Source organism: Bos taurus, chromosome 7, assembly GCF_002263795.3.
Source record: "Bos taurus isolate L1 Dominette 01449 registration number 42190680 breed Hereford chromosome 7, ARS-UCD2.0, whole genome shotgun sequence".
NCBI lineage: Eukaryota > Metazoa > Chordata > Mammalia > Artiodactyla > Bovidae > Bos > Bos taurus.
In genome coordinates, this window is record NC_037334.1 from 34,474,101 (window position 1) to 34,493,280 (window position 19,180).

Genomic DNA, 19,180 nt, shown 5'->3' on the forward strand with positions numbered 1-19,180 from the left:
CAGCATCAGAGTCTTTTCCAATGAGTCAACTCTTCGCATGAGGTGGCCAAAGTACTGGAGTTTCAGCTTCAGCATCATTCCTTCCAAAGAAATCCCAGGGCTGATCTCCTTTAGCTTATAGCAAATTTTAGTTGTAGGACCTTTGCTGGTAAGCTATTATTTTAACATAAATATTCTGGGAGGAAGGCAAATTCAAGGCAAAGGAGAACACTAAATCACAGACATAGTGACAATGCAAATATTTAGTGCTGGTGACCAAGTCTGTTATTTCCTAGGAGATAGAGTTAGCCAGCAGGTTTCTTTTTCACAAAATAAGCAAATGCTTACTTTATCATTCATACATATAAAATTATATATAAACAACACACAAACTGCTTGGAATGCAAATATTCTTTGGTTTACTCATCAAAACAGCAAATAACAAAACAGCAAAATCTTATCAGTTAAATAAAAAAGTAACACTTTATTTACCTATCAAACCTTACTAAACATTGAAATGCATTCATTCTCATGTTCTTGTAGCAAGATTCGTTCTTCCCTTCTGCCTCTCCTCCTCCTAAATTAAATTATTCTGATGGGCTCATCACTAAAGTATAGATTGTTTTATCATTCTTAAAAGCACTTACTTTTTATAGACCCAATATCAGGAATGATCTACATTTTCTTTTTTTCTTACATTTAAACTAGATATGAAAAATGGAGATTCCATCAGCACATTTTCAAGATGACATACAAGTTAAGCCCTCAGCAAGCATTTCAAGGCAAATGGCATGTCATTTTGGGGAATTTTCATGTTTGAGGAAGTATTACTGTTGCTACTAAGAAACAGGACTCAATTCCGGAAGCATAGTCTTACATTAGACTAAATTATTCATAATGTCAAATACAATTTATTTCTAGAATAGTGATTTCAGAGAAGCAGTTTTCTATTTTTCTGAGGGTTCAATTTGACTGTCTTAATACTTGAATGTCTTAATTCTTAATTAAGATGGAATTTTTGAATGTCAATTAGAAAGTCTTTAACAAGAGAATCTTTAACAAAAGGTAAACCTGAAAATGGAGTTGTTTCAAAGGAGAAATGACAGTAAGAGAGGGTTCTTGGCTTTTTAAAAGAGGTACACGTACATAGTAAGGAATAAAGGTGAACCAAAATACACAACTCTGTACACGTTAGAAATATCCAATGTGCCACCAACACAACTGCCCTAAAAAAAGATGTCTTGAGGTTTGGAGCCACACGTATCTTTCTCTAAATAACTCTGTATTTGCATCATGCAACCATACATCTTTCCCAGGATCTGTTAACTGTTGGGAAGCTTTTAACCAGAATATTTGGCAATACATTTTTCTTCAAATAAAACAAGCCTCATAAAACATTACCATTAATGTCTGACAACTGAATTGGGCAGTCTTTCTGAAATATGTGTAATCTTTTAAAGCATTCTTGTTTTTTCCTTCATAAATCAGCAGAGCTCCGTCTTCAAATAAATCATGAGCAGTCACAACTTCAACTCACATGCTCATATGTTCTCTTCATCCAACATTTTGTTGATACCATCACACAGTTTCTGTAAGTGGGGTTTATAATTTCCAAAGGGATTATACAAGGCCGCCAAGAAATCACAATCTGAGAAGTGATCAAAGACGTTGTTAACACGTCCATGTGACTTGGTGGTGAGGTGACGCTGGATGATCTGGTGCAGCATCTCTCTGCACTCATTCAACAGCTTGGACAGCACGTTCCGGTCAAAGGTGAAGTCCACCTGGTGGAAACTGACCACCGTCATAGCAAGCTGATGAACTTTCTTCTTAAATTTCTCCATCAGTGCCAGCTCGTCTTGGTTAAACTGGTTATTCCTGTAAAGGATGGCCAGCTTGATGACGGTCTTGATGAGGTTCTTGATGATTTTCTCTGCCTCCTTTTTGTTCTGGGTGTACTCCTTGGTCACCCTGTAGAGCTCATCTAGCACTTCACTACTTGTGTCGTCGATGAGGGTGGTTGCGATGGACTTGGATGCCATTTTGCCCAAGATCTTCTTTTGTGCCTGAACGGCCAGGTTTTTGGAATTAAAGACATCTGTAGCCACTGAAAACAAAAGGGGAGGGGGGAGATAAAAATTCAGTAAAGATCAGAGAGAGGAGCAAATTAAAAATCTCATCTGGAGAAGTATTTTCCTTCTGATGTTCTCACTCTATGGTTTGCCTCCCACCTACTAACATTAGCTCTTGGTTCAGAAAGGAACTAAAATAATTTTCCTACATTTGGGGGGCAAAATTAGGTTCTTCTCACTGGTGAAATTAATGGGTGGCTAGGCTGCACTCCACGGGGTCGCTAAGAGTGAGACACGACTGAGCGATTTCACTTTCACTTTTCACTTTCATGCATCATTGGAGAAAGAAATGGCAACCCATTCCAGTGTTCTTGCCTGGAGAATCCCAGGGATGGGGGAGCCTGGTGGGCTGCCATCCACGGGGTTGCACAGAGTCAGACATGCATAATCTTGAAGGTTTTTTGGCAATTCAAGTATTTTATTTATACCTTCTGCTTTATAGCCAATACTTCATTTAGAAGTTAAAGGGCTCCAGGAGAAGGGGGTGGGAGAAGGATAAATAAGGAACTTTGGATTATCATACACACATTACTATATATAAAGTAGATAATTAAGGACTTACACACCAAGTACCCTAGCACAGGGAACCCTACTCAATATTCTGTAATAATCCATACAGGAAAAAAATCTGAAAAAGAATTAATATATGTATATGTATAACTCAATCACTTTGCTGTACACCAGAAACTAATACAATGCTGTCAATAAACTATACTCCAATAATATTTTTAAAAAGTTAAAATTTTAAAAAAAGAAGTTAAAGGGCTCTGATCATAAAGATAGTATGTTTCACAAGGAGTAAGTTTTTATGCAATTTTTCCCTAGTTTAAATTTTATAAGAATCACATAAGGAATATAAAGTCAACTCCACAATTGTTCTCCAAGCAACAGTAATCGAGAACAATTTAACAAAATCCATTTAAAAGTAAAAGGAAAAAGGTGACAGAGCTAAGATACTGAATAAATTGATAAATTTGATTTGGAAGCTAATCAAAAAGAAAACCTTGTTCTGTAGTCCAAAATCTGCAAAAAGTCAAATTTCCTGAGCCACTGGTCAGCACCTACCAGTTTGATCATCCTAACCACACTGAGTGTCAACTCTCCAGAGAGGAGTGTTGGAAAGAAATATTCTCTGGAGAACTCATTGTCACTTGCTATATCTAATGAATGGCCACTGTGCCCTTTACATTTTTATATGATTTGAGGAAATAATCCTTCAGTATGAGCTAATGAAATGTGCCACATGAAGAACACATTTTGAGAAAGCAGATCCTTAGAGTTCACTTCTGGAATTATCATAACTTAACTGGACAGAGATTAAACATACAAGCAGAGTTGTATGTATTAAGTATTAATAAGACACTGTGATGCTCCCTATTCATAGCCAGTCAGTGAATATGCTCAATAAATGTTTATTCCCCAAACCAAGTTTAGTTTTTCTCCTCTCCAGAATTGTCCCCACTTTGTGCATGCTGCTCCATGACCACCGTGCTCCCTCCCTCTTCTCCGAGGTGCCTGAGTGTTGGGAAGCAGTCACTCAGCAATGAAAGATGAAAAGCTTAAAAATACAGATATGCAGGAATGAGTCAGGGCATCAATGATGTTATTAGAAATAATTAGGAAATTATTTCTAGCTTGAACATGTTAGCAACATCAGAAAACAAAAAGGTAGCTACTTCCAAGTCCAGGCTGGGAAGGTCTATAAGAAAGTAACTCCCTCGATGTGGAACTGCCATGTCAGATTTGAAATCAGGGCCAAGGTAGCTCATGGTATACAGTGCAAGTAGCTGTGAATTACCTAATTACCAGGATGTCACTCAGAACTTTACATGTCCATACACCCTGAAAGAACATCTTGATTGAACTAGAGATGGTCCTTTCACAAATGTCGATATTTAAACTTGTGAAACATGAACTGAAACTGCAGAAGAACTGAAATAGATTTTGAGAAAGAAATGGAAAGTGAAAAAGCATGAGAAATAGCCAACTTGTTGAAAGTTTTCAGGCTTTTTAATACTTTGCTCATTTAAGTACTAGTTCACTATTTATTCCTACTTTTCAATGGTTTGCAAGAGTGCATGGTCTCACACTAAAGAATTTATGTCAAAATGAACGTAGTTCATTCATGTAGTTAGTATTATCAAATTAATAAGACCAGGGACCATCTTCCATGACTGAACTTAAGACACAGACCTCTACAAATAATAAACCTGATTTATATAGGAAGGGATATCCCCAAATTTTCAGACACACTAGGATTTCAGGAATTTATTTTATATAAAGTTGAAAGGCTATTCTGTTTCTCTTTGCGACCCCATGACTGTACCCTGCCAGGCTCCTTTGTCCATGGGATTCTCCAGGCAAGAATACTGGAATAGGTTGCCATTCCCTTCTCCAGGGGATCTTCCTGACCCAGGAATCAAATCTGGATCTCCTGCATTACAGGAAGATTCTTTACTGTCTGAGTTACCAGGGAAGCCCATACACTATATAAGAAGGGATACTCCCAAATTTTCAGATACACAGTAACTAATTAGGATTTCAGCAATTTATTTTATATAAATTTTAAAGGTTATTCTGTTTTTAATTGATTAGAATGTGGCACAGTCTACAAACATCCCATCAGGAATTTACTGCAATGCCTATGAAATGGCAATACAGTACATTCTGAAATAACCCAAACCAGAAAGAGAGTTCAAAAGACTCTCCTGTGCTCCTCTTTCTAAGGCTGGACTTGCAAGTTTGTACCTCTAGGAGGCTACTTTTAAAAATTAAACCTAAATGTCCCATTTAATTGCAAATAAAGACAATAATAACTCTCTGGTGTAGCACATTTAACTTCTTGCAAGAGAAAGGCTGCTGCCCATGAAGCAAGATCGTTCCTCATTTACTGAGAACCAAATCTGAACCAGGACAGAGAAGTTGATCTCTGAGGTTTCACATTCGTTTCAGAGGAACTTCAAACCCTGCTCCAGAAATACAGCAGCAGCTTCACACTTGCATTTTACCCTCTGGATTATATCCAATACAGTCATCTTTGAAAATGAGGATGAAGCTGTTGCTCCCTGCTCCGTGGGGAAGACATACATGCAGTACATTTCTTTCCATTAGTGAAGGCCTCTTCAGGGCCAGCTGGGAGTTGTGGCTGAGAGTTGCTGGCCAGGATTGTGTGGTCTGTGATCATGAAATATGATTGCTTTTTTTCCTTGCAAATTAACTGCCTTTAGCCACTCCTGCTTAGGCTTGTTTGTCAGTGCTACATCCTCCACTAGATTGATGAAATGTCTGGTGTATCTCACAGCTAGTCCTGGACCACATTTTTCTCCTTCACAATCCTCGTCCCTGAGTGATCTCATCCCCTTCCATGGCTTCAGATATCACCCACAGGCCAATGATTCCTACCGTTGCAACTCAGCCCTGACCTCCTTTCCAGACTCATTTTGCAAACACACTCAAGGTTTTTCTTTTCCTTAGCTATTGTGCAGGCATCTCAAATGTACCATGTCCAAAACTGAATCCTTGATTCCTTCCTGTCCCCAGACTGCTACTCCTCCACTCTTTACTATCTTAATTAACAGCATCCCTTCTATCCATGTGCTCAAGTCAGAGACCTGAGAGTTGTTCACCATACCATCCCCTCCCTTAGCTAGTCCAGTGCCAAGTTCTTTCTACCTTCCTCCAATTCTCTAAATTCTATTCACTTCCCTCTATCTCCATGGACCACAGCCCCAGTCCAAGCCCCTACCCAATCTCTCCCCACACAGCAGCCAGGGTTTTAATGTAAATCTGAAAACGATGCTTCACTTAAATTCTCTGCTAACCATCATACTTCCTTGTTCCTGAAATCCTCATCATTTGCTTACGTTTTCATTGTCTGTCTTATTTGACTAGAATCTACGCACTCTGAGAGCAGAAGTTGTATATATTATTCACTGTGTCGTCCCTCTAGGCCCACGAGGGTACCTGGTACCTGACACTCCTGACAGAAGCAGAAGTTAACTGCCCCTCTCTCTTCACTATATTTAAACACTTCTCCATGAACACATGCTGACATGAAAAATGAGAGCCCTAAATACATATGTGGGTGCTTTGTTGTAAAAGCTAGAGAAATAGACATCTTCTTTACCTAGTTAAATATGTGGTTTTCTTCTTTTGAAGTGCACCTCAGACTGTGGTTTCTCTTATTGTCATCAACCAGTTCTTTTGAAGAGCAAGATTTAGCAACTTAAGTATCCATTAACAGATGAATGGATAAAGAAGATGTGGTACATATACGCAATGGAATATTATTCAACCATAAAAAAGAAAGAAATATTACCATTTGCATCAACATGGATGGACCTAGAGATTATCATACTAAGTGATATGATATCATTCATATGTGTGGAGACTAAAAAAATTATATAAATGAACTTATTTACAAAACAGAAATAGACTCACAATCATAGAAAATAAACTTATGGCTACCAGAGAGGATGAGGGAGAGAATAAATTAGGAGTATGAGATAAACACATACATGTGTGAATGGGCTCAGTCACTCAGTCATGGCTGACTTTTTGCGACCTTGTGGACTGCAGCCTGCCAGGTTAGTCTGTCCATGGAATTTTTCATGGCAAGAATACTGGAGTGGGTTGCTATTTTCTACTCTGGGGGATCTTCCAAACCCAGGGATTGAACTCATGTTTCCTGCATCTCCTGCATTGGCAGGTGGATTCTTCACCACTGTGCCACCTGGGAAGCCCCTAATATATATGTGCTACCTACTGTATAGCACCGAGAACTATTTTCACTGTCTCATAACAATCTATAATGGAAAATAATCTGAAAGTATATAATTGAATATATATCACTCTACTGTACATGTGAAGCTAATATAACTTTGCAGATTAACTATAATTTTTAAAAAATGTAAACATAAAAGAATAAAGAGGAAAGACTTATTATGTACAATGAGAAAACCTCAAAGGACAATAATACAAATATTTAGTGTAAAAGCAGGGTGCACTGGTTCTGTCTTGAGCTACAGTGGAAGATTAAACATACACCCACCTTTCACTCTGTCTGGATCTGTGATGAAACATATAACCAAGGTAGGCCCAGGAAGCAACTGAGATGTATGAGTAAATGTTCTCAAAGAAGAAAGTGTTGGAAGTACTGATTTACTTGTGTTTGAGAATACACATGTATGTTGTTGACTAATGAGAAATTATGCTTTATATATATATATATATATATATATATATATATATATATAGGATTACCATGACATCAAAACTATTTAAGATAGTTTACAGAAATAGGTATGACTGCTATTCGACATCTGCTTATCTCACTGCCTCTCCTCTATGTCTTTACATCTCCTTTCTTAGCTTAATCAAATAGTCTATTTTGGCAATGTTTGTTGTAAGACAAACTGATTTTTAGGGAATACTGGTTTTAGTATCAACAATTATAAATTTGGAGATAAATAATGGTGTCAAAACTATAATGACACCTTTATACAAGAAAAAAAAAGTGCTCAGAAGGGGGGGAAAAAAACAAACCTTTTCATGACACTAATGAATGAAAAACTATAGTTTTCTGAAATTAACAAAAGTTACCCATAACATTCAAAAAACTAAGATCATGGCATCCAGTTCCATCACTTCATGGCAAATAGATGGGAAAACAATGGAAACAGTGACAGACTTTATTTTCTTGGGCTCCAAAATCACTGCATATGGTGACTGCAGCCATGAAATTAAAAGATGCTTGCTCCTTGGAAGAAAAGCTATGACAAACCTAGACAGCATATTAAAAAGCAGAGACATTACTTTGCCAACAAAGGTCCATCTAGTCAAAACTTGGTTTTTCCAGTAGTCATGTATGTATGTGAGAGTTGGACCATAAAGAAGGCTGAGCACCAAGAATTGATGCTTTTGAACTGTGGTGTTGGAGAAGACTCTCGAGAGTCCCTTGGACTGCAAAGAGATCAAACCAGTCAATCCTAAAGGAAATCAGTCCTGAATATTCATTGGAAGGCCTGATTCTGAAGCTAAAGCGCCAATTCTTTGACCACCTGATGCAAAGAGCCAACTCATTATAAAAAACCCTGATGCTGGGAAAGATTGAAGGCAAGAGGAGAAGGACATGATAGAAGATGGGATGGTTGGATGGCATCAGCAATTCAATGGACATGAGTTTGAGCAAGCTCTGGGAGATGGTGAAGGACAGGGAAGCCTAGGATGCTACAGTCCATGGGTGTCACCAAAAGTCGGACATGACTGAGTGACTGAACAACAACAACAAAACCCATAACATTGGCTTCCCAGGTGGCTCAGTGGTAAAGATTCCATCTGCAATGCATGAGACACAAGAGATGCAGGTTTAATCCCTGGGTTGGAAAATCCTCTGGAGGAGGGCATGGCAACCCACTCCAGTATTCTTGCCTGGAGAATCCCACAGACTGAGGAGCCTGGTGGGCTGTGGTCCACAAGGTCGCAAAGATTCAGACATGACTGAAGTGACTGAACACACACACACATACACATAACATTATCCCAATTAAGACACTGCTAATATAGTGAAGTACTCAAGTCACTTTCTTTATAACCTCACCTGCAAACACATAATTTCTTTACCCATGAAATTTGTTATACTTGGAACTTTGAAATGGTGACTACAGATGCATGTATATGTCATTACTAATTCTTGCCTAGTTAAAATTTGATCCAGTGGGCCCAGTATTAGGAAGGATGGAAAAGAAAACAATTTGGACAGCATGTCTGGCTGCTGTGGTCTGTTAACAGAAGTTCTTTAAACTAATGTGTAAAACCTTAGCTCTCTTGCACATGCCGCTGACCCCCTTCGCGAGGGGGGGGGGGGGGGGATGCGTGCATTTATCAGCTACTTGGATAACTGTGAATTACTCCAAATCTAAATAGGGCTTAGTAAAAAGACTGCTTTGGGGATATACAAGTGGCCATAACCAACAGTAAACATTTCACAAGAAGTCAAATGGCTAAGAGTTGACCCCCTATATCAGGATTTGATAGCGCTCTAGGAGGAAAGAAAGGAATTGTGGAGCCCAGCCTCCACACAAACATGCCAGGGTGGAAAATTCAACAGGGTAGAGAAGAAACAACAAAAGAAAGAAAGAAAAAGAGAGTGAGGGATGGGGAGAGGGCCACAGCCAGCAGAACCAGTAGAGATTCAGACTGTGAAAGGGGCTGACCCTGGAAGGGCCAAAAGCAATGACCATGGCAGCAAGCAGAGGCCATCTTATCCAGAAATAAAAGACAAGTGCCAGGAACCTTAATCCCTTATCACCTTCAGGTCACACAGATGGAGACCCTAACACAAAAGAACATACTCTTGGGAAAATCAATACATCTAAGGTTCTTAACCTGATGTTGAATGCAAATTTGGGGGAGCATACATTTTGCTGACCCCACGTGCTTGAAAACCAGTGGTGTGCCTCATCACAGGGACAAGCTAAGTCATTCACTCTGTGTCTCCTTCCACCTTTAGAAAAGCACATGCTCATTTTAAAAGGCAACACATTAAAGAAGACAAATGTCAGGGAAGACAGTGACTTTAAAGGGGGGCAAAAGAAAAAAAAATAAATCACTGGATGGCTTTTCATGGAGTCCTGGAAGTTGTAAAGCACCCCCTTGCAGATTCCTTTCCTTGTTCTGCACATAGTTGATTCACAGCTCTTAAGCAAGTCTGGTACTACTGCAGTTGGCTCCTGGCCACAGAGACACAGATAAATTCTGTCTACTCGAGGTGCAATTGCTTCCTCATTTTCTTGTCTGCCTGTGTGGCATGAAGCAATCGCTTTGAAACGATCATCAGAGCTTACTAATTCCTCATTAATGAACGAGTTAAGCAATATCTTTGCCATGTCCATTTTGTATTTTTTATGAGTCACGAGTTGATCTTCTTAAAAATATCCCCTTTAACACAGAATAGAATTTTTCCCTAAAAACCATGTAAAGTAAAAACAAAACTGCAGTACACATTATTGTTTAGAGAGAACTCATACACGTTTCCTATGGCAACTAATTTTTCCAGGGTCCTGGAAGAGTGTACTAATAAAAGTCCAATATTCTGTAGCTCTCGGTTCCATGAGGCCATAGTGCTTAGGGATACCACGGGCTTCCCAGGTGGCTCAGTGGTAGAGAACCTGCTTGCCAGTACAGGCAGACAGAGGAGACGTGGGTTCAATTCCTGGATAGTGAAGCGCCTGGAGGAGGAAATGGCAACCTACTCCAACCGATATTCTTGCCTGGAAAATCCTGTGGACAGAGGAACCTGGCAGGCTACAGTCCCTGGGATTGCAAAGTGTTGGGCACAACTGAGCGATGGAGCACACAGGCACAGGGATATTACTGAGACTCAATTTCTCTTTCTACAAGATGGGATTAATGATCCCCACACCTTGGAGTTGCTGCAAAGATAAACGGACACGGACCAGGAAGGAGGATCTCACAGAATACCTGGCACAGAAGTTTTCTCCACAGGTTTGCTTAAAGAAGTCAACAAATTAAACTTCAAATACCTTCTGATGCTTTCTAGTACTGAATGACATTTGGTGAAAATCAATCAACTCCTTCTGGACTCAATATGGAAATACAAAATGCTTAGAAATGCAAAATGCCTGATGGACTGTATGAAGATAGAGACTTCACATACTTTAGTGAATAACGAGTCATAGAATCTTTTCCATGATGACATTAAAAAAACTAACATATATTAAATTTTTCTTTATCAGGGAATTTCTTTCTCTCTCTTTTTTTTTTCAGGTAGATTTCAGTACCACCAGAACTCTGATAGGTAACACAAGTATATTTTGTCTAGGGAAAACTGGCCCATGGAGAACAGAATCAAATCCTGAGGAGAGGAAAAAAGACAAACAGTATCAACATCCTCACAAAGCTGTGTGATAGTGGGTAAAATGTAAACAAAATGGGCCAAATATAAAGCCGAAGTGAAAACCCACAGCAGACAAGATTACCCCATAAAGTCACAGCTTCACCCCCAGACTTTCCAAAGCTTTCCAGAGAACCAGAGACGCAAAGGCAGGTAAGAACAGCATGGATGGAAACAAAAGATCAAGGTCAAGAGTCCCGGGTTTTCGACTTGGCTCCAATTTACTTTCTTCAGGTCTGTTTTCTCATCTACTAAGGGGTCATCCTTTCAAGGTGGTCTGGCTTAAGTTATATTTGTGTGTGTGTGTGCCAAGTCACTCGGTCGTGTCTGACTCTTTGCGACCTGATGGACTGTAGCCTGCCAGGCTCCGCTGTCTGTAGGATTCTCCAGGCAAGAATACTGGAGTGGGTTGTCATTTCCTTTTCTGGGGGATCTTCCCAACCCAGCAATTGAACCTGGGTCTCTTATATCTCCTGCATTGGCTGGTGGGTTCCTTACCATTAAAAGTGAGAACACTCCAGCAGTGTGCTTCTGGGCTCATGACTACAGATCACAAACGCACACTGAGTTTTGCTTCCTTATTTAATACACTTGAGGTAGAGAAGCAGGAATTCAAATCCAATATTTGCACACACTGTGTTCTTTCTACTCGTTTCTCCTTATATCTTCTATTTTTCCAAATTTGTGGACAAGAGAAATTACGTCCTGAAGAAAATACTGTGAAGCTTTTCCCCTTTGTGGTCTTGAGCTGTTTTTGTTGTTTTAATTCTGGAATCTTTTCATTTTGATTTTGGGTTCAATTGTATGTTTTTGATGCCTGTGGCTTAATTTTGTGATGATTTTGAAATTGAAAATGTAATTTCCTAAGTTTCAATACCATTAACTCCATATTAGACTCCATCTCTGTTTTTTTGTTATTGTTTTGTTTTTTTCCAGTTAATTTGCTCCATAAATCATGAGATGACTTGATCGCTTTCTATGAAGCATAAACTCTGACAAGATATGCCTGACGCGTCTAGATCCACTAATACCAGGGTTGGAAGAAAGTTGATGATATCTGTATGAAGAGGTATGGTTGGATTCCATGGAATGTCAGTCTTGTAAATATTAGAACAGAGATTATAGGAATAGAAATGGATTTTGTGGCTACTCAGAGTGAGAGGTTAACAGTCACGAGAACCCACTGGCTAGTCACTGTATTTTGAACTTAATACCACATTATCCCCAGAACTGCCTAATTCTGCACTATCTTACTGAAGCTTCACAACAATCTCAGGAGGGAGGTTATTATCCCCATTTACAGATATGGTAAATGAGGCCCAGAGAAATTAAGTTGCTTTCTTAAGTTCGTATAGTCAGTAAGTGGAAGAGATGAACTTGATCCCAGATGTCTAACTCCAACCTATTCTCTTAAGAGTTCTGCTATACCATATAAGCATAAAAACAAAACAAAACAACAACAACAAAAAACTTTCTCTTGAAGTATGGGAACAGGAAGACCTAATAATATTTGATAAAGTGAAATGAAATAAAAGAAAAATAAAAAAAGATACGAGGTCTCCCTGGGGTAAGAAATGGACTCAATAAAATAGATCAATCCAGCTGGGTTTGAAATAGCCTGTATTTCTAGGGAAAACCCAAGGTAGTTTCAAAACATTTTAAAATGAAATTAAAAAAAATAATATGCTTACATTACTCAAAAGCCATAATATAAATATTTAAAGTGAGAAGTCTCACTTTCAACTTTGCTACTCACTGCACAGTCCTGACCCTGACCACTGCTTTCCAGAGACAACTATTCTTTTGGTATCCTTTCAGAGTTGCTGTCTTCTCTGCACAAATGAGCATATATATGAATAGACAGATACTGAGCAGGGTAAAGAGGTTTTTGTTGTTGTTCAGTCACTAAGGCGTGTCTGACTCTTTGCCACCCCATGGATTGCAGCATGCCAGGCTTCCGTTCCTTCACTATCTCCCAGAGTTTACTCAAATTCATATCCACTGAGTTGGTGATGCTATCTAACCATCTCATCCTCTGTCATCCCCTTCTCCTCTTGCCTTCAGTCTTTCCCAGCATCAGGGTCTTTTCCAATGAGTTGGTTCTTCACATCAGGTAGCCAAAGTGTTGGAGCTTCTGCTTCAGCATCAGTTCTTCCAATAAGTATTCAGGGTTGATTTCCTTTAGGATTGACTGGTTTGATCTCCTTGTTGTCCAGGGGACTCAGAAGAGTTTTCTCCAGAACCACAATTCAAAAGCATCAATTCTTCAGTGCTCAGCTTTCTTTACATCCCAACTCTCACATCCGTATATGATTAGCAGGAAAACCATAGCTTTGACTATACAGACTTTTGTCATCGACAAAGTGATGTCTCTGCTTTTTAATATGCTATCTAGGTTTGTCATAGTTTTCCTTCCAAAGAGCAAGCGTCTTTTAGTTTCATGGTTGCAGTCACTGTCCACAGTGATTTTTGAATCCAAAAAAATAAAATCTGTCACTGCTTCCACTTTTCCCCCTTCTATTTGCTATGAAGTGATGGGACCAAATCCCAGGATCTTACGTTTTTTGAATGATGAGTTTTAAGCCAGCTTTGTCACTCTCCTTTTTCACCCTCATCAAGAGGCATTAAGAAGTCTTACAGGTGTGTAATTCTTATTAATGCTATTTTTGAATGATGAGAGATTAAACCGAGTAATTCCAATTTATGAAATTCTGTAATTCCTTGCACGACTAGGACATAAAATGGTGAGATGCCAGAGGCACATGGCTGTTACCTTTATTCCCATTCATGTGATAGCAGTAAGAGTCCTTCAGTGAGTGGTGGGAAGGTAGCAAGGTTGAAACAGAGGTCTTTACTTAACTGGGGCAGGGGGAGGTTATGATTAGAGAAGTTGTGCAGTTTATCATCCTAATGGGATCCCTCTGCAAACGGTATTATTAGCAATTATGCTCTGACAACAAACCTGTGCCTCTTCCAGCAGGTAAATGTAAGTGGTCACTAAAGACTACTTAAGTACTGAAGCACTAAAGGCACTCAAGACTAAATAAGAAAGGGTCAAAAGTCAGGGTTATCCAAATATTTAGGACCTGAGAAATTTCTTGGGAACCCCACATGAGCACCAGCCAGCTTTTATTCTGAATTATGTTAAAAACAAAAACCCAATTCTTCAAGAAGTTAAGAGTCTTAAGCGAGGGGTGAGGGCTAATTCCCTCTAGCTAAATAAGTTTGGGAAATAGCGTATATGAGGGACAAGGGTCCCATTTGAGTTGCAAAAAAATGTACTAATAATATTAAAGGTCTTGAGGATTAGTGGAGTAAAGGAACATTTTAACTTTACCTACTCAGGTTTTTCAAACTACACAGATGATCCATTAACAAATTTGTAGGCTAAGATCAGTGAAAATTATTGGCTAACAAATGAACTTGAGTTCTTGCTATTCCTCTGGAATGGATTCATAATTGTCTCCTGTAAATAGGGGAGGGCAGGACAGGCAGTCAGGCAAAAAGACAAGCAAGGTGGTGACTGTGAGCCTGGGGTTCAGGGGTCAGAAGCCTAGTTTGGCTATTGAGTGCTGGGTCTCTGGGGCTAGTTACCTAACTTCTCTGTGCCTTAGTTTCCCCACATGCAAATGAGGATACCTGAGGGTTTTATGATGATTAAATGGGAATAATCCATACAAAGTGCTCAGGGGAGCTCCAGGTGTTAAAAAATAACATCAATTAATGTGAACTATTATTACTATGGTCATTAATGTTGTTATCCCTATTGTTAAGGTAGGTAGGTATTGTTGACATTCAGCTGGTGTGGGATGATAAGAGTCTTGTGATCATGACTTGTGAAACAGGAGTGAGGAGAGATGACAGGACATTAACCCAAAGACGTGAATCATTCAACAAAACTTCTGAGTGTTCATAATGTATCAGCTACTGCAGATTCAGTCCTTTCTGTCCAGACACTCAAGTCTAAGGTGGAGTGGAGGCAGGAAGCAGATGGTTTACACAGCTCAGCAGAATCCTGAAAGCAATGGTAGCAAAGAGAAGGAACGATAATTTTGCTGGAATGGAAGGAAATTAGGTTTGAGGAAAGTTTCACAAGTAGAGACTGACCCAAGAGGCAGAAAAAGAAGATTCTGCCTTAACAAAAATAAATGTGACTGCATTCCAGAGCTGACCTACAGAATTCCGACAAGAGAGTTAGGAACGAAAAAGTCTGCCCAGCAGTGTACCCATATGTGAGAAACCCAAGGAGGCATGTGGGTCCTATGGATTTTAGAGAAACTTTTTTATTTTTAATTGAAGGATAATTGCTTTACAATGTTGTATTGGTTTCTGTTGAACAACAATGTGAATCAGCTATAAGTATATATATATATATCCCCTCTGTCTTGAGCCTCCCTCTCACCCTGTGCCACACCCCCCACCATCTCACCCCACTAGGTCATCGCTTTAGAGAAACCTTAAACACAAACTATGTATAATTTGTTGTCAAGGCCAGGAAAATTTACTACAGTGGTACTCAGTTTCTGAGAAAGCTTTGGTAGGGAAAGAACAGATACAGCAGGAAATGGGCAGCAGTCTCTTTGGCAAGGGTTATGAATATCAGAAGGTCTGGAGTTTTCTAGAAATGCATTGTTGGACTTACTGAATCAGAATCCTCAGGACTGCAGTCTAAGCAGCTGTATTTGGAGGAAGCACTGTGATGGATGGTTCTGATGGAGAGTAGTGGTGGAAGATCCCTATTCTGAGGTGTACTTCTACAACATAATACTTTATAATTTTCAACAGACATTCTTTTTCCATTAAGGCATGCTGTAAATAGCCTATGAACAGATGTAAGTGAAAGTGAGAGTGTTACTCCCTCAGTCGTGTCCGACTCTTTGCAACCCATGGATTGTAGCTCGCCAGGCTCCTCTGTCCATGGGATTCTCCAGGCAAGAATACTGGAGTGGGTTGCCATGCCCTTCCCCAGAAGGATCTTCCTGACCCAGGGATCAAACTCCGGTCTCCCGCATTACAGGCAGATTCTTTACCATCTGAGCCACTATGGAAGCATATGAACAGATGTAACTCCTCAAATTTTTTTTCACCCAAAACTAGATGTGAGTTTGCACACAGAATCCAGAGAAAATATTTTCACAATAGAGCTTATTCTATTCAGGCCTCAAAGAGAACAGAAAAGTTACCCTCTTTATATGATACTTTAATCAAAACTTGAACAGGACCTATCACTAGGCTTCACATGAGTTTGAAATTAAATAAAAATATCCTATAAGTGTTTATACCAAACTGACTTTCGTGAGCTATTCTTTTTCTTTTTAAATTAAATGAAACCTTCCTTATTTATTATATGGGATTAGGATACTTTATGTTTTTCTTAAAGATTTTTAATTAAGCTGGGTTTATTTACATACCTTCTTGAGGACATGAAGCCTTTCCATTGTTGATATAAGCCAAGCTTCTACCAGATTACAGAGGAAAGTCCTCTAAACAAGCCCCATGATGTTCTATACTTTTCCACCCACTAAGTTCTTCCATCCTGCCAGAGGCCCTGGCTCCTCATGAATATTTATATTCACTCCTGTGCTACGAAAACCAGTAACAGACTTAAAATGCCAACACACTAGAATGCAGATTAGCTACTGAGCCACCCCTAAAACTGGAATTGGTGATCAGCACACCCTTTCAGGTCTCCTTAGGCTGCTCCTGGCTATATAACAGAGACAACCAGACAACCAAATTACAGCTGACATTTGCGTGGCACTCCATAGTCTGCAAAATATTTTTAGGATAACACTTCCATGTGTTTATGAAAGCTTTGTTCTGGTTTGGTCCTCTTACTATTATGTAACCCTGAGGGAGCAGATGAGAGAATTGAGGCTCTACAGTCGAGGGACTTGTCCAAGGGCATTTAGCGATGGGCAGAGCTAGGGTACATGGCAGTCCATTATGGTGCATGGTTGCTCTGTAAGAAAGGTGAAATTAAGAGAATGTATACTCTTCATGAGGTTTCTAGCAAATGCTGTGATGTGGCTGAGCCAGCTATATAATCTCACCTCTTAGAGCTTCTCTACTGCCCAAGCTAAAGCAACTCCTCGAACTAAAAAAAAAAAAAAAAAAAAAAAGAAGCTAGGCCTTACACATCAGAAGAGAGGGGAAAAAAAAGGAAAGCAAAATGATGTGTCCACCATGTTTCACTCCTGAAAAAGTCCTGCTCATCCTTTAAGGCTCAGTTTAAATGCCACTTCTTCCAAGAAGTTTTTCCAAAGTATAGTGGCAAAGTAATCTAAATCCAAAGGAAAGAATAAAACATTCCCTCTTCCAATGTATTTTCTGCCTTTTGGGAGAGTTAACTTTCTGTCTTGGCTTACTTGATCATGATCCTTGACAACTAAGGGACCATTCTCTCTATGCATCTCTCTCCTCTTCAAAGTGCTTAACACGTGCCTTCCAGATTCCATGGAGTGAGACACAGTCCACTGTTCCCGTCTGCCTCCTTGGAACCTATCACTATCTTTACCAGTAATTCATCAAGACGTATCAGGGAATGAACTCCACATCCTATATCTCAGTTCGGTTCAGTTCAGTCACTCAGTCGTGCCCGACTCTCTGTGACCCCGTGAATCGCAGCATGCCAGGACTCCCTGTCCATCACCAACTCCCAGAGTCCTCCCAAACCCATGTCCATTGAGTCGGTGATGCCCATCCAACCATCTCATCCTGTCATCCCCTTCTCCTCTTGCCTTCAATCTTTCCCAGCATCAGGGTCTTTTCCAATGAGTCAGCTCTTCACATCAGGTGGCCAAAGTATTGGGATTTCAGCTTCAACATCAGTCCTTTCAAAGACATCAGTCCTTTCAAAGAACACCCAGGAATGATCTCCTTTAGGAAGGACTGGTTGGATCTCCTTGCAGTCCGAGGGACTCTCAAGAGTCTTCTCCAACACCACAGTTCAAAAGCATCAATTCTTCGGTGCTCAGCTTTCTTTATAGTCCAACTCTCATACCCATACATGACCATTAGAAAAACCATAGCCTTGACTGGACAGACCTTTGTCGGCAAAGCAATGTCTCTGCGTTTTAATAGGCTGTCTAGGTTGGTCATAACTTTCCTTCCAAGGAGTAAGCATATTTTAATTTCATGGCTGCAGTCACCATCTGCAGTGATTTTGGAGCCCAGAAAAATAAAGTCTGACACTACTTCCCCATCTATTTGCCATGAAGTGATGAGATTAGATGCCATGATCTTAGTTTTCTGAATGTTGAGCTTTAAGCCAACTTTTTCACTCTCCTCTTTCACTTTCATCAAGAGGGTCTTTAGTTCTTCTTCACTTTCTGCCATCAGGGTGGTGTCATCTGCACATCTGAGGTTATTGGTATTTCTCCTGGCAATCTTGATTCCAGCTTGTGCTTCTTCCAGCCCAGCATTTCTCATGATATTCTCTGCATATAAGTTAAATAAGTAGGGTGACAATATACAGCCTTGATGTACTCCTTTTCCTATTTGGAACCAGTCTGTTGTTCCATGTCCAGTTCTAACTGTTGCTTCCTGACCTGCATACAGGTATCTCAAAAGACAGGTCAGGTGGTCTAGTATTCCCATCTCTTTCAGAATTTTCCACAGTTTATTGTGATCCACACAGTCAAAGGCTTTGGCATAGTCAATAAAGCAGAAATAGATGTTTTTCTGGAACTCTCTTGCTTTTTCCATGATCCAGTGGATGTTGGCAATTTGATCTCTGGTTCCTCTGCCTTTTCTAAAACCAGCTTGAACATCTGGAAGTTCATGGTTCACATATTGCTGAAGCCTGGCTTGGAGAATTTTAAGCATCACTTTACTAGCGTGTGAGATGAGTGCAATTGTACAGTAATTTGAGCATTCTCTGGCATTGGCTTTCTTTGGGATTAGGATGAAAACTGACCTTTTCCAGTCCTGTGGCCACTGCTGAGTTTTCCAAATTTGCTGGCATACTGAGTGCAGCACTTTCACAGCATCATCTTTTAGGATTTGAAACAGCTCCACTGGAATTCCATCACCTCCACTAGCTTTGTTCATAGTGATGCTTCCTAAGGCCCACTTGATTTCACATTCCAGGATGTCTGGCTCTATGTGAGTGATCACACCATTGTGATTATCTGGGTCATGAAGATCTTTTTGT

At 39.7% G+C, this 19,180-nt stretch overlaps 1 protein-coding gene across 4 annotated transcripts in view; it reads right to left on the minus strand.

The window, feature by feature from the left end:
* Nucleotides 1-372: 372 nt before the first annotated feature.
* Nucleotides 373-19,180, minus strand: part of TNFAIP8 (TNF alpha induced protein 8) — a 145,226-nt gene continuing 126,418 nt past the window's right edge. For 3 of the 4 annotated variants that reach the window (XM_059888221.1, XM_024994314.2, XM_024994315.2), the window contains one exon: nt 376-2,086. In XM_059888221.1, coding sequence (XP_059744204.1) covers nt 1,521-2,086 — 566 coding nt within the window. In that variant the 3' untranslated portion in view covers nt 376-1,520. Of the gene's footprint in view, nt 2,087-19,180 lie in introns of all 4 variants that reach the window. The other variant, NM_001083711.3, reaches the window with a different exon arrangement.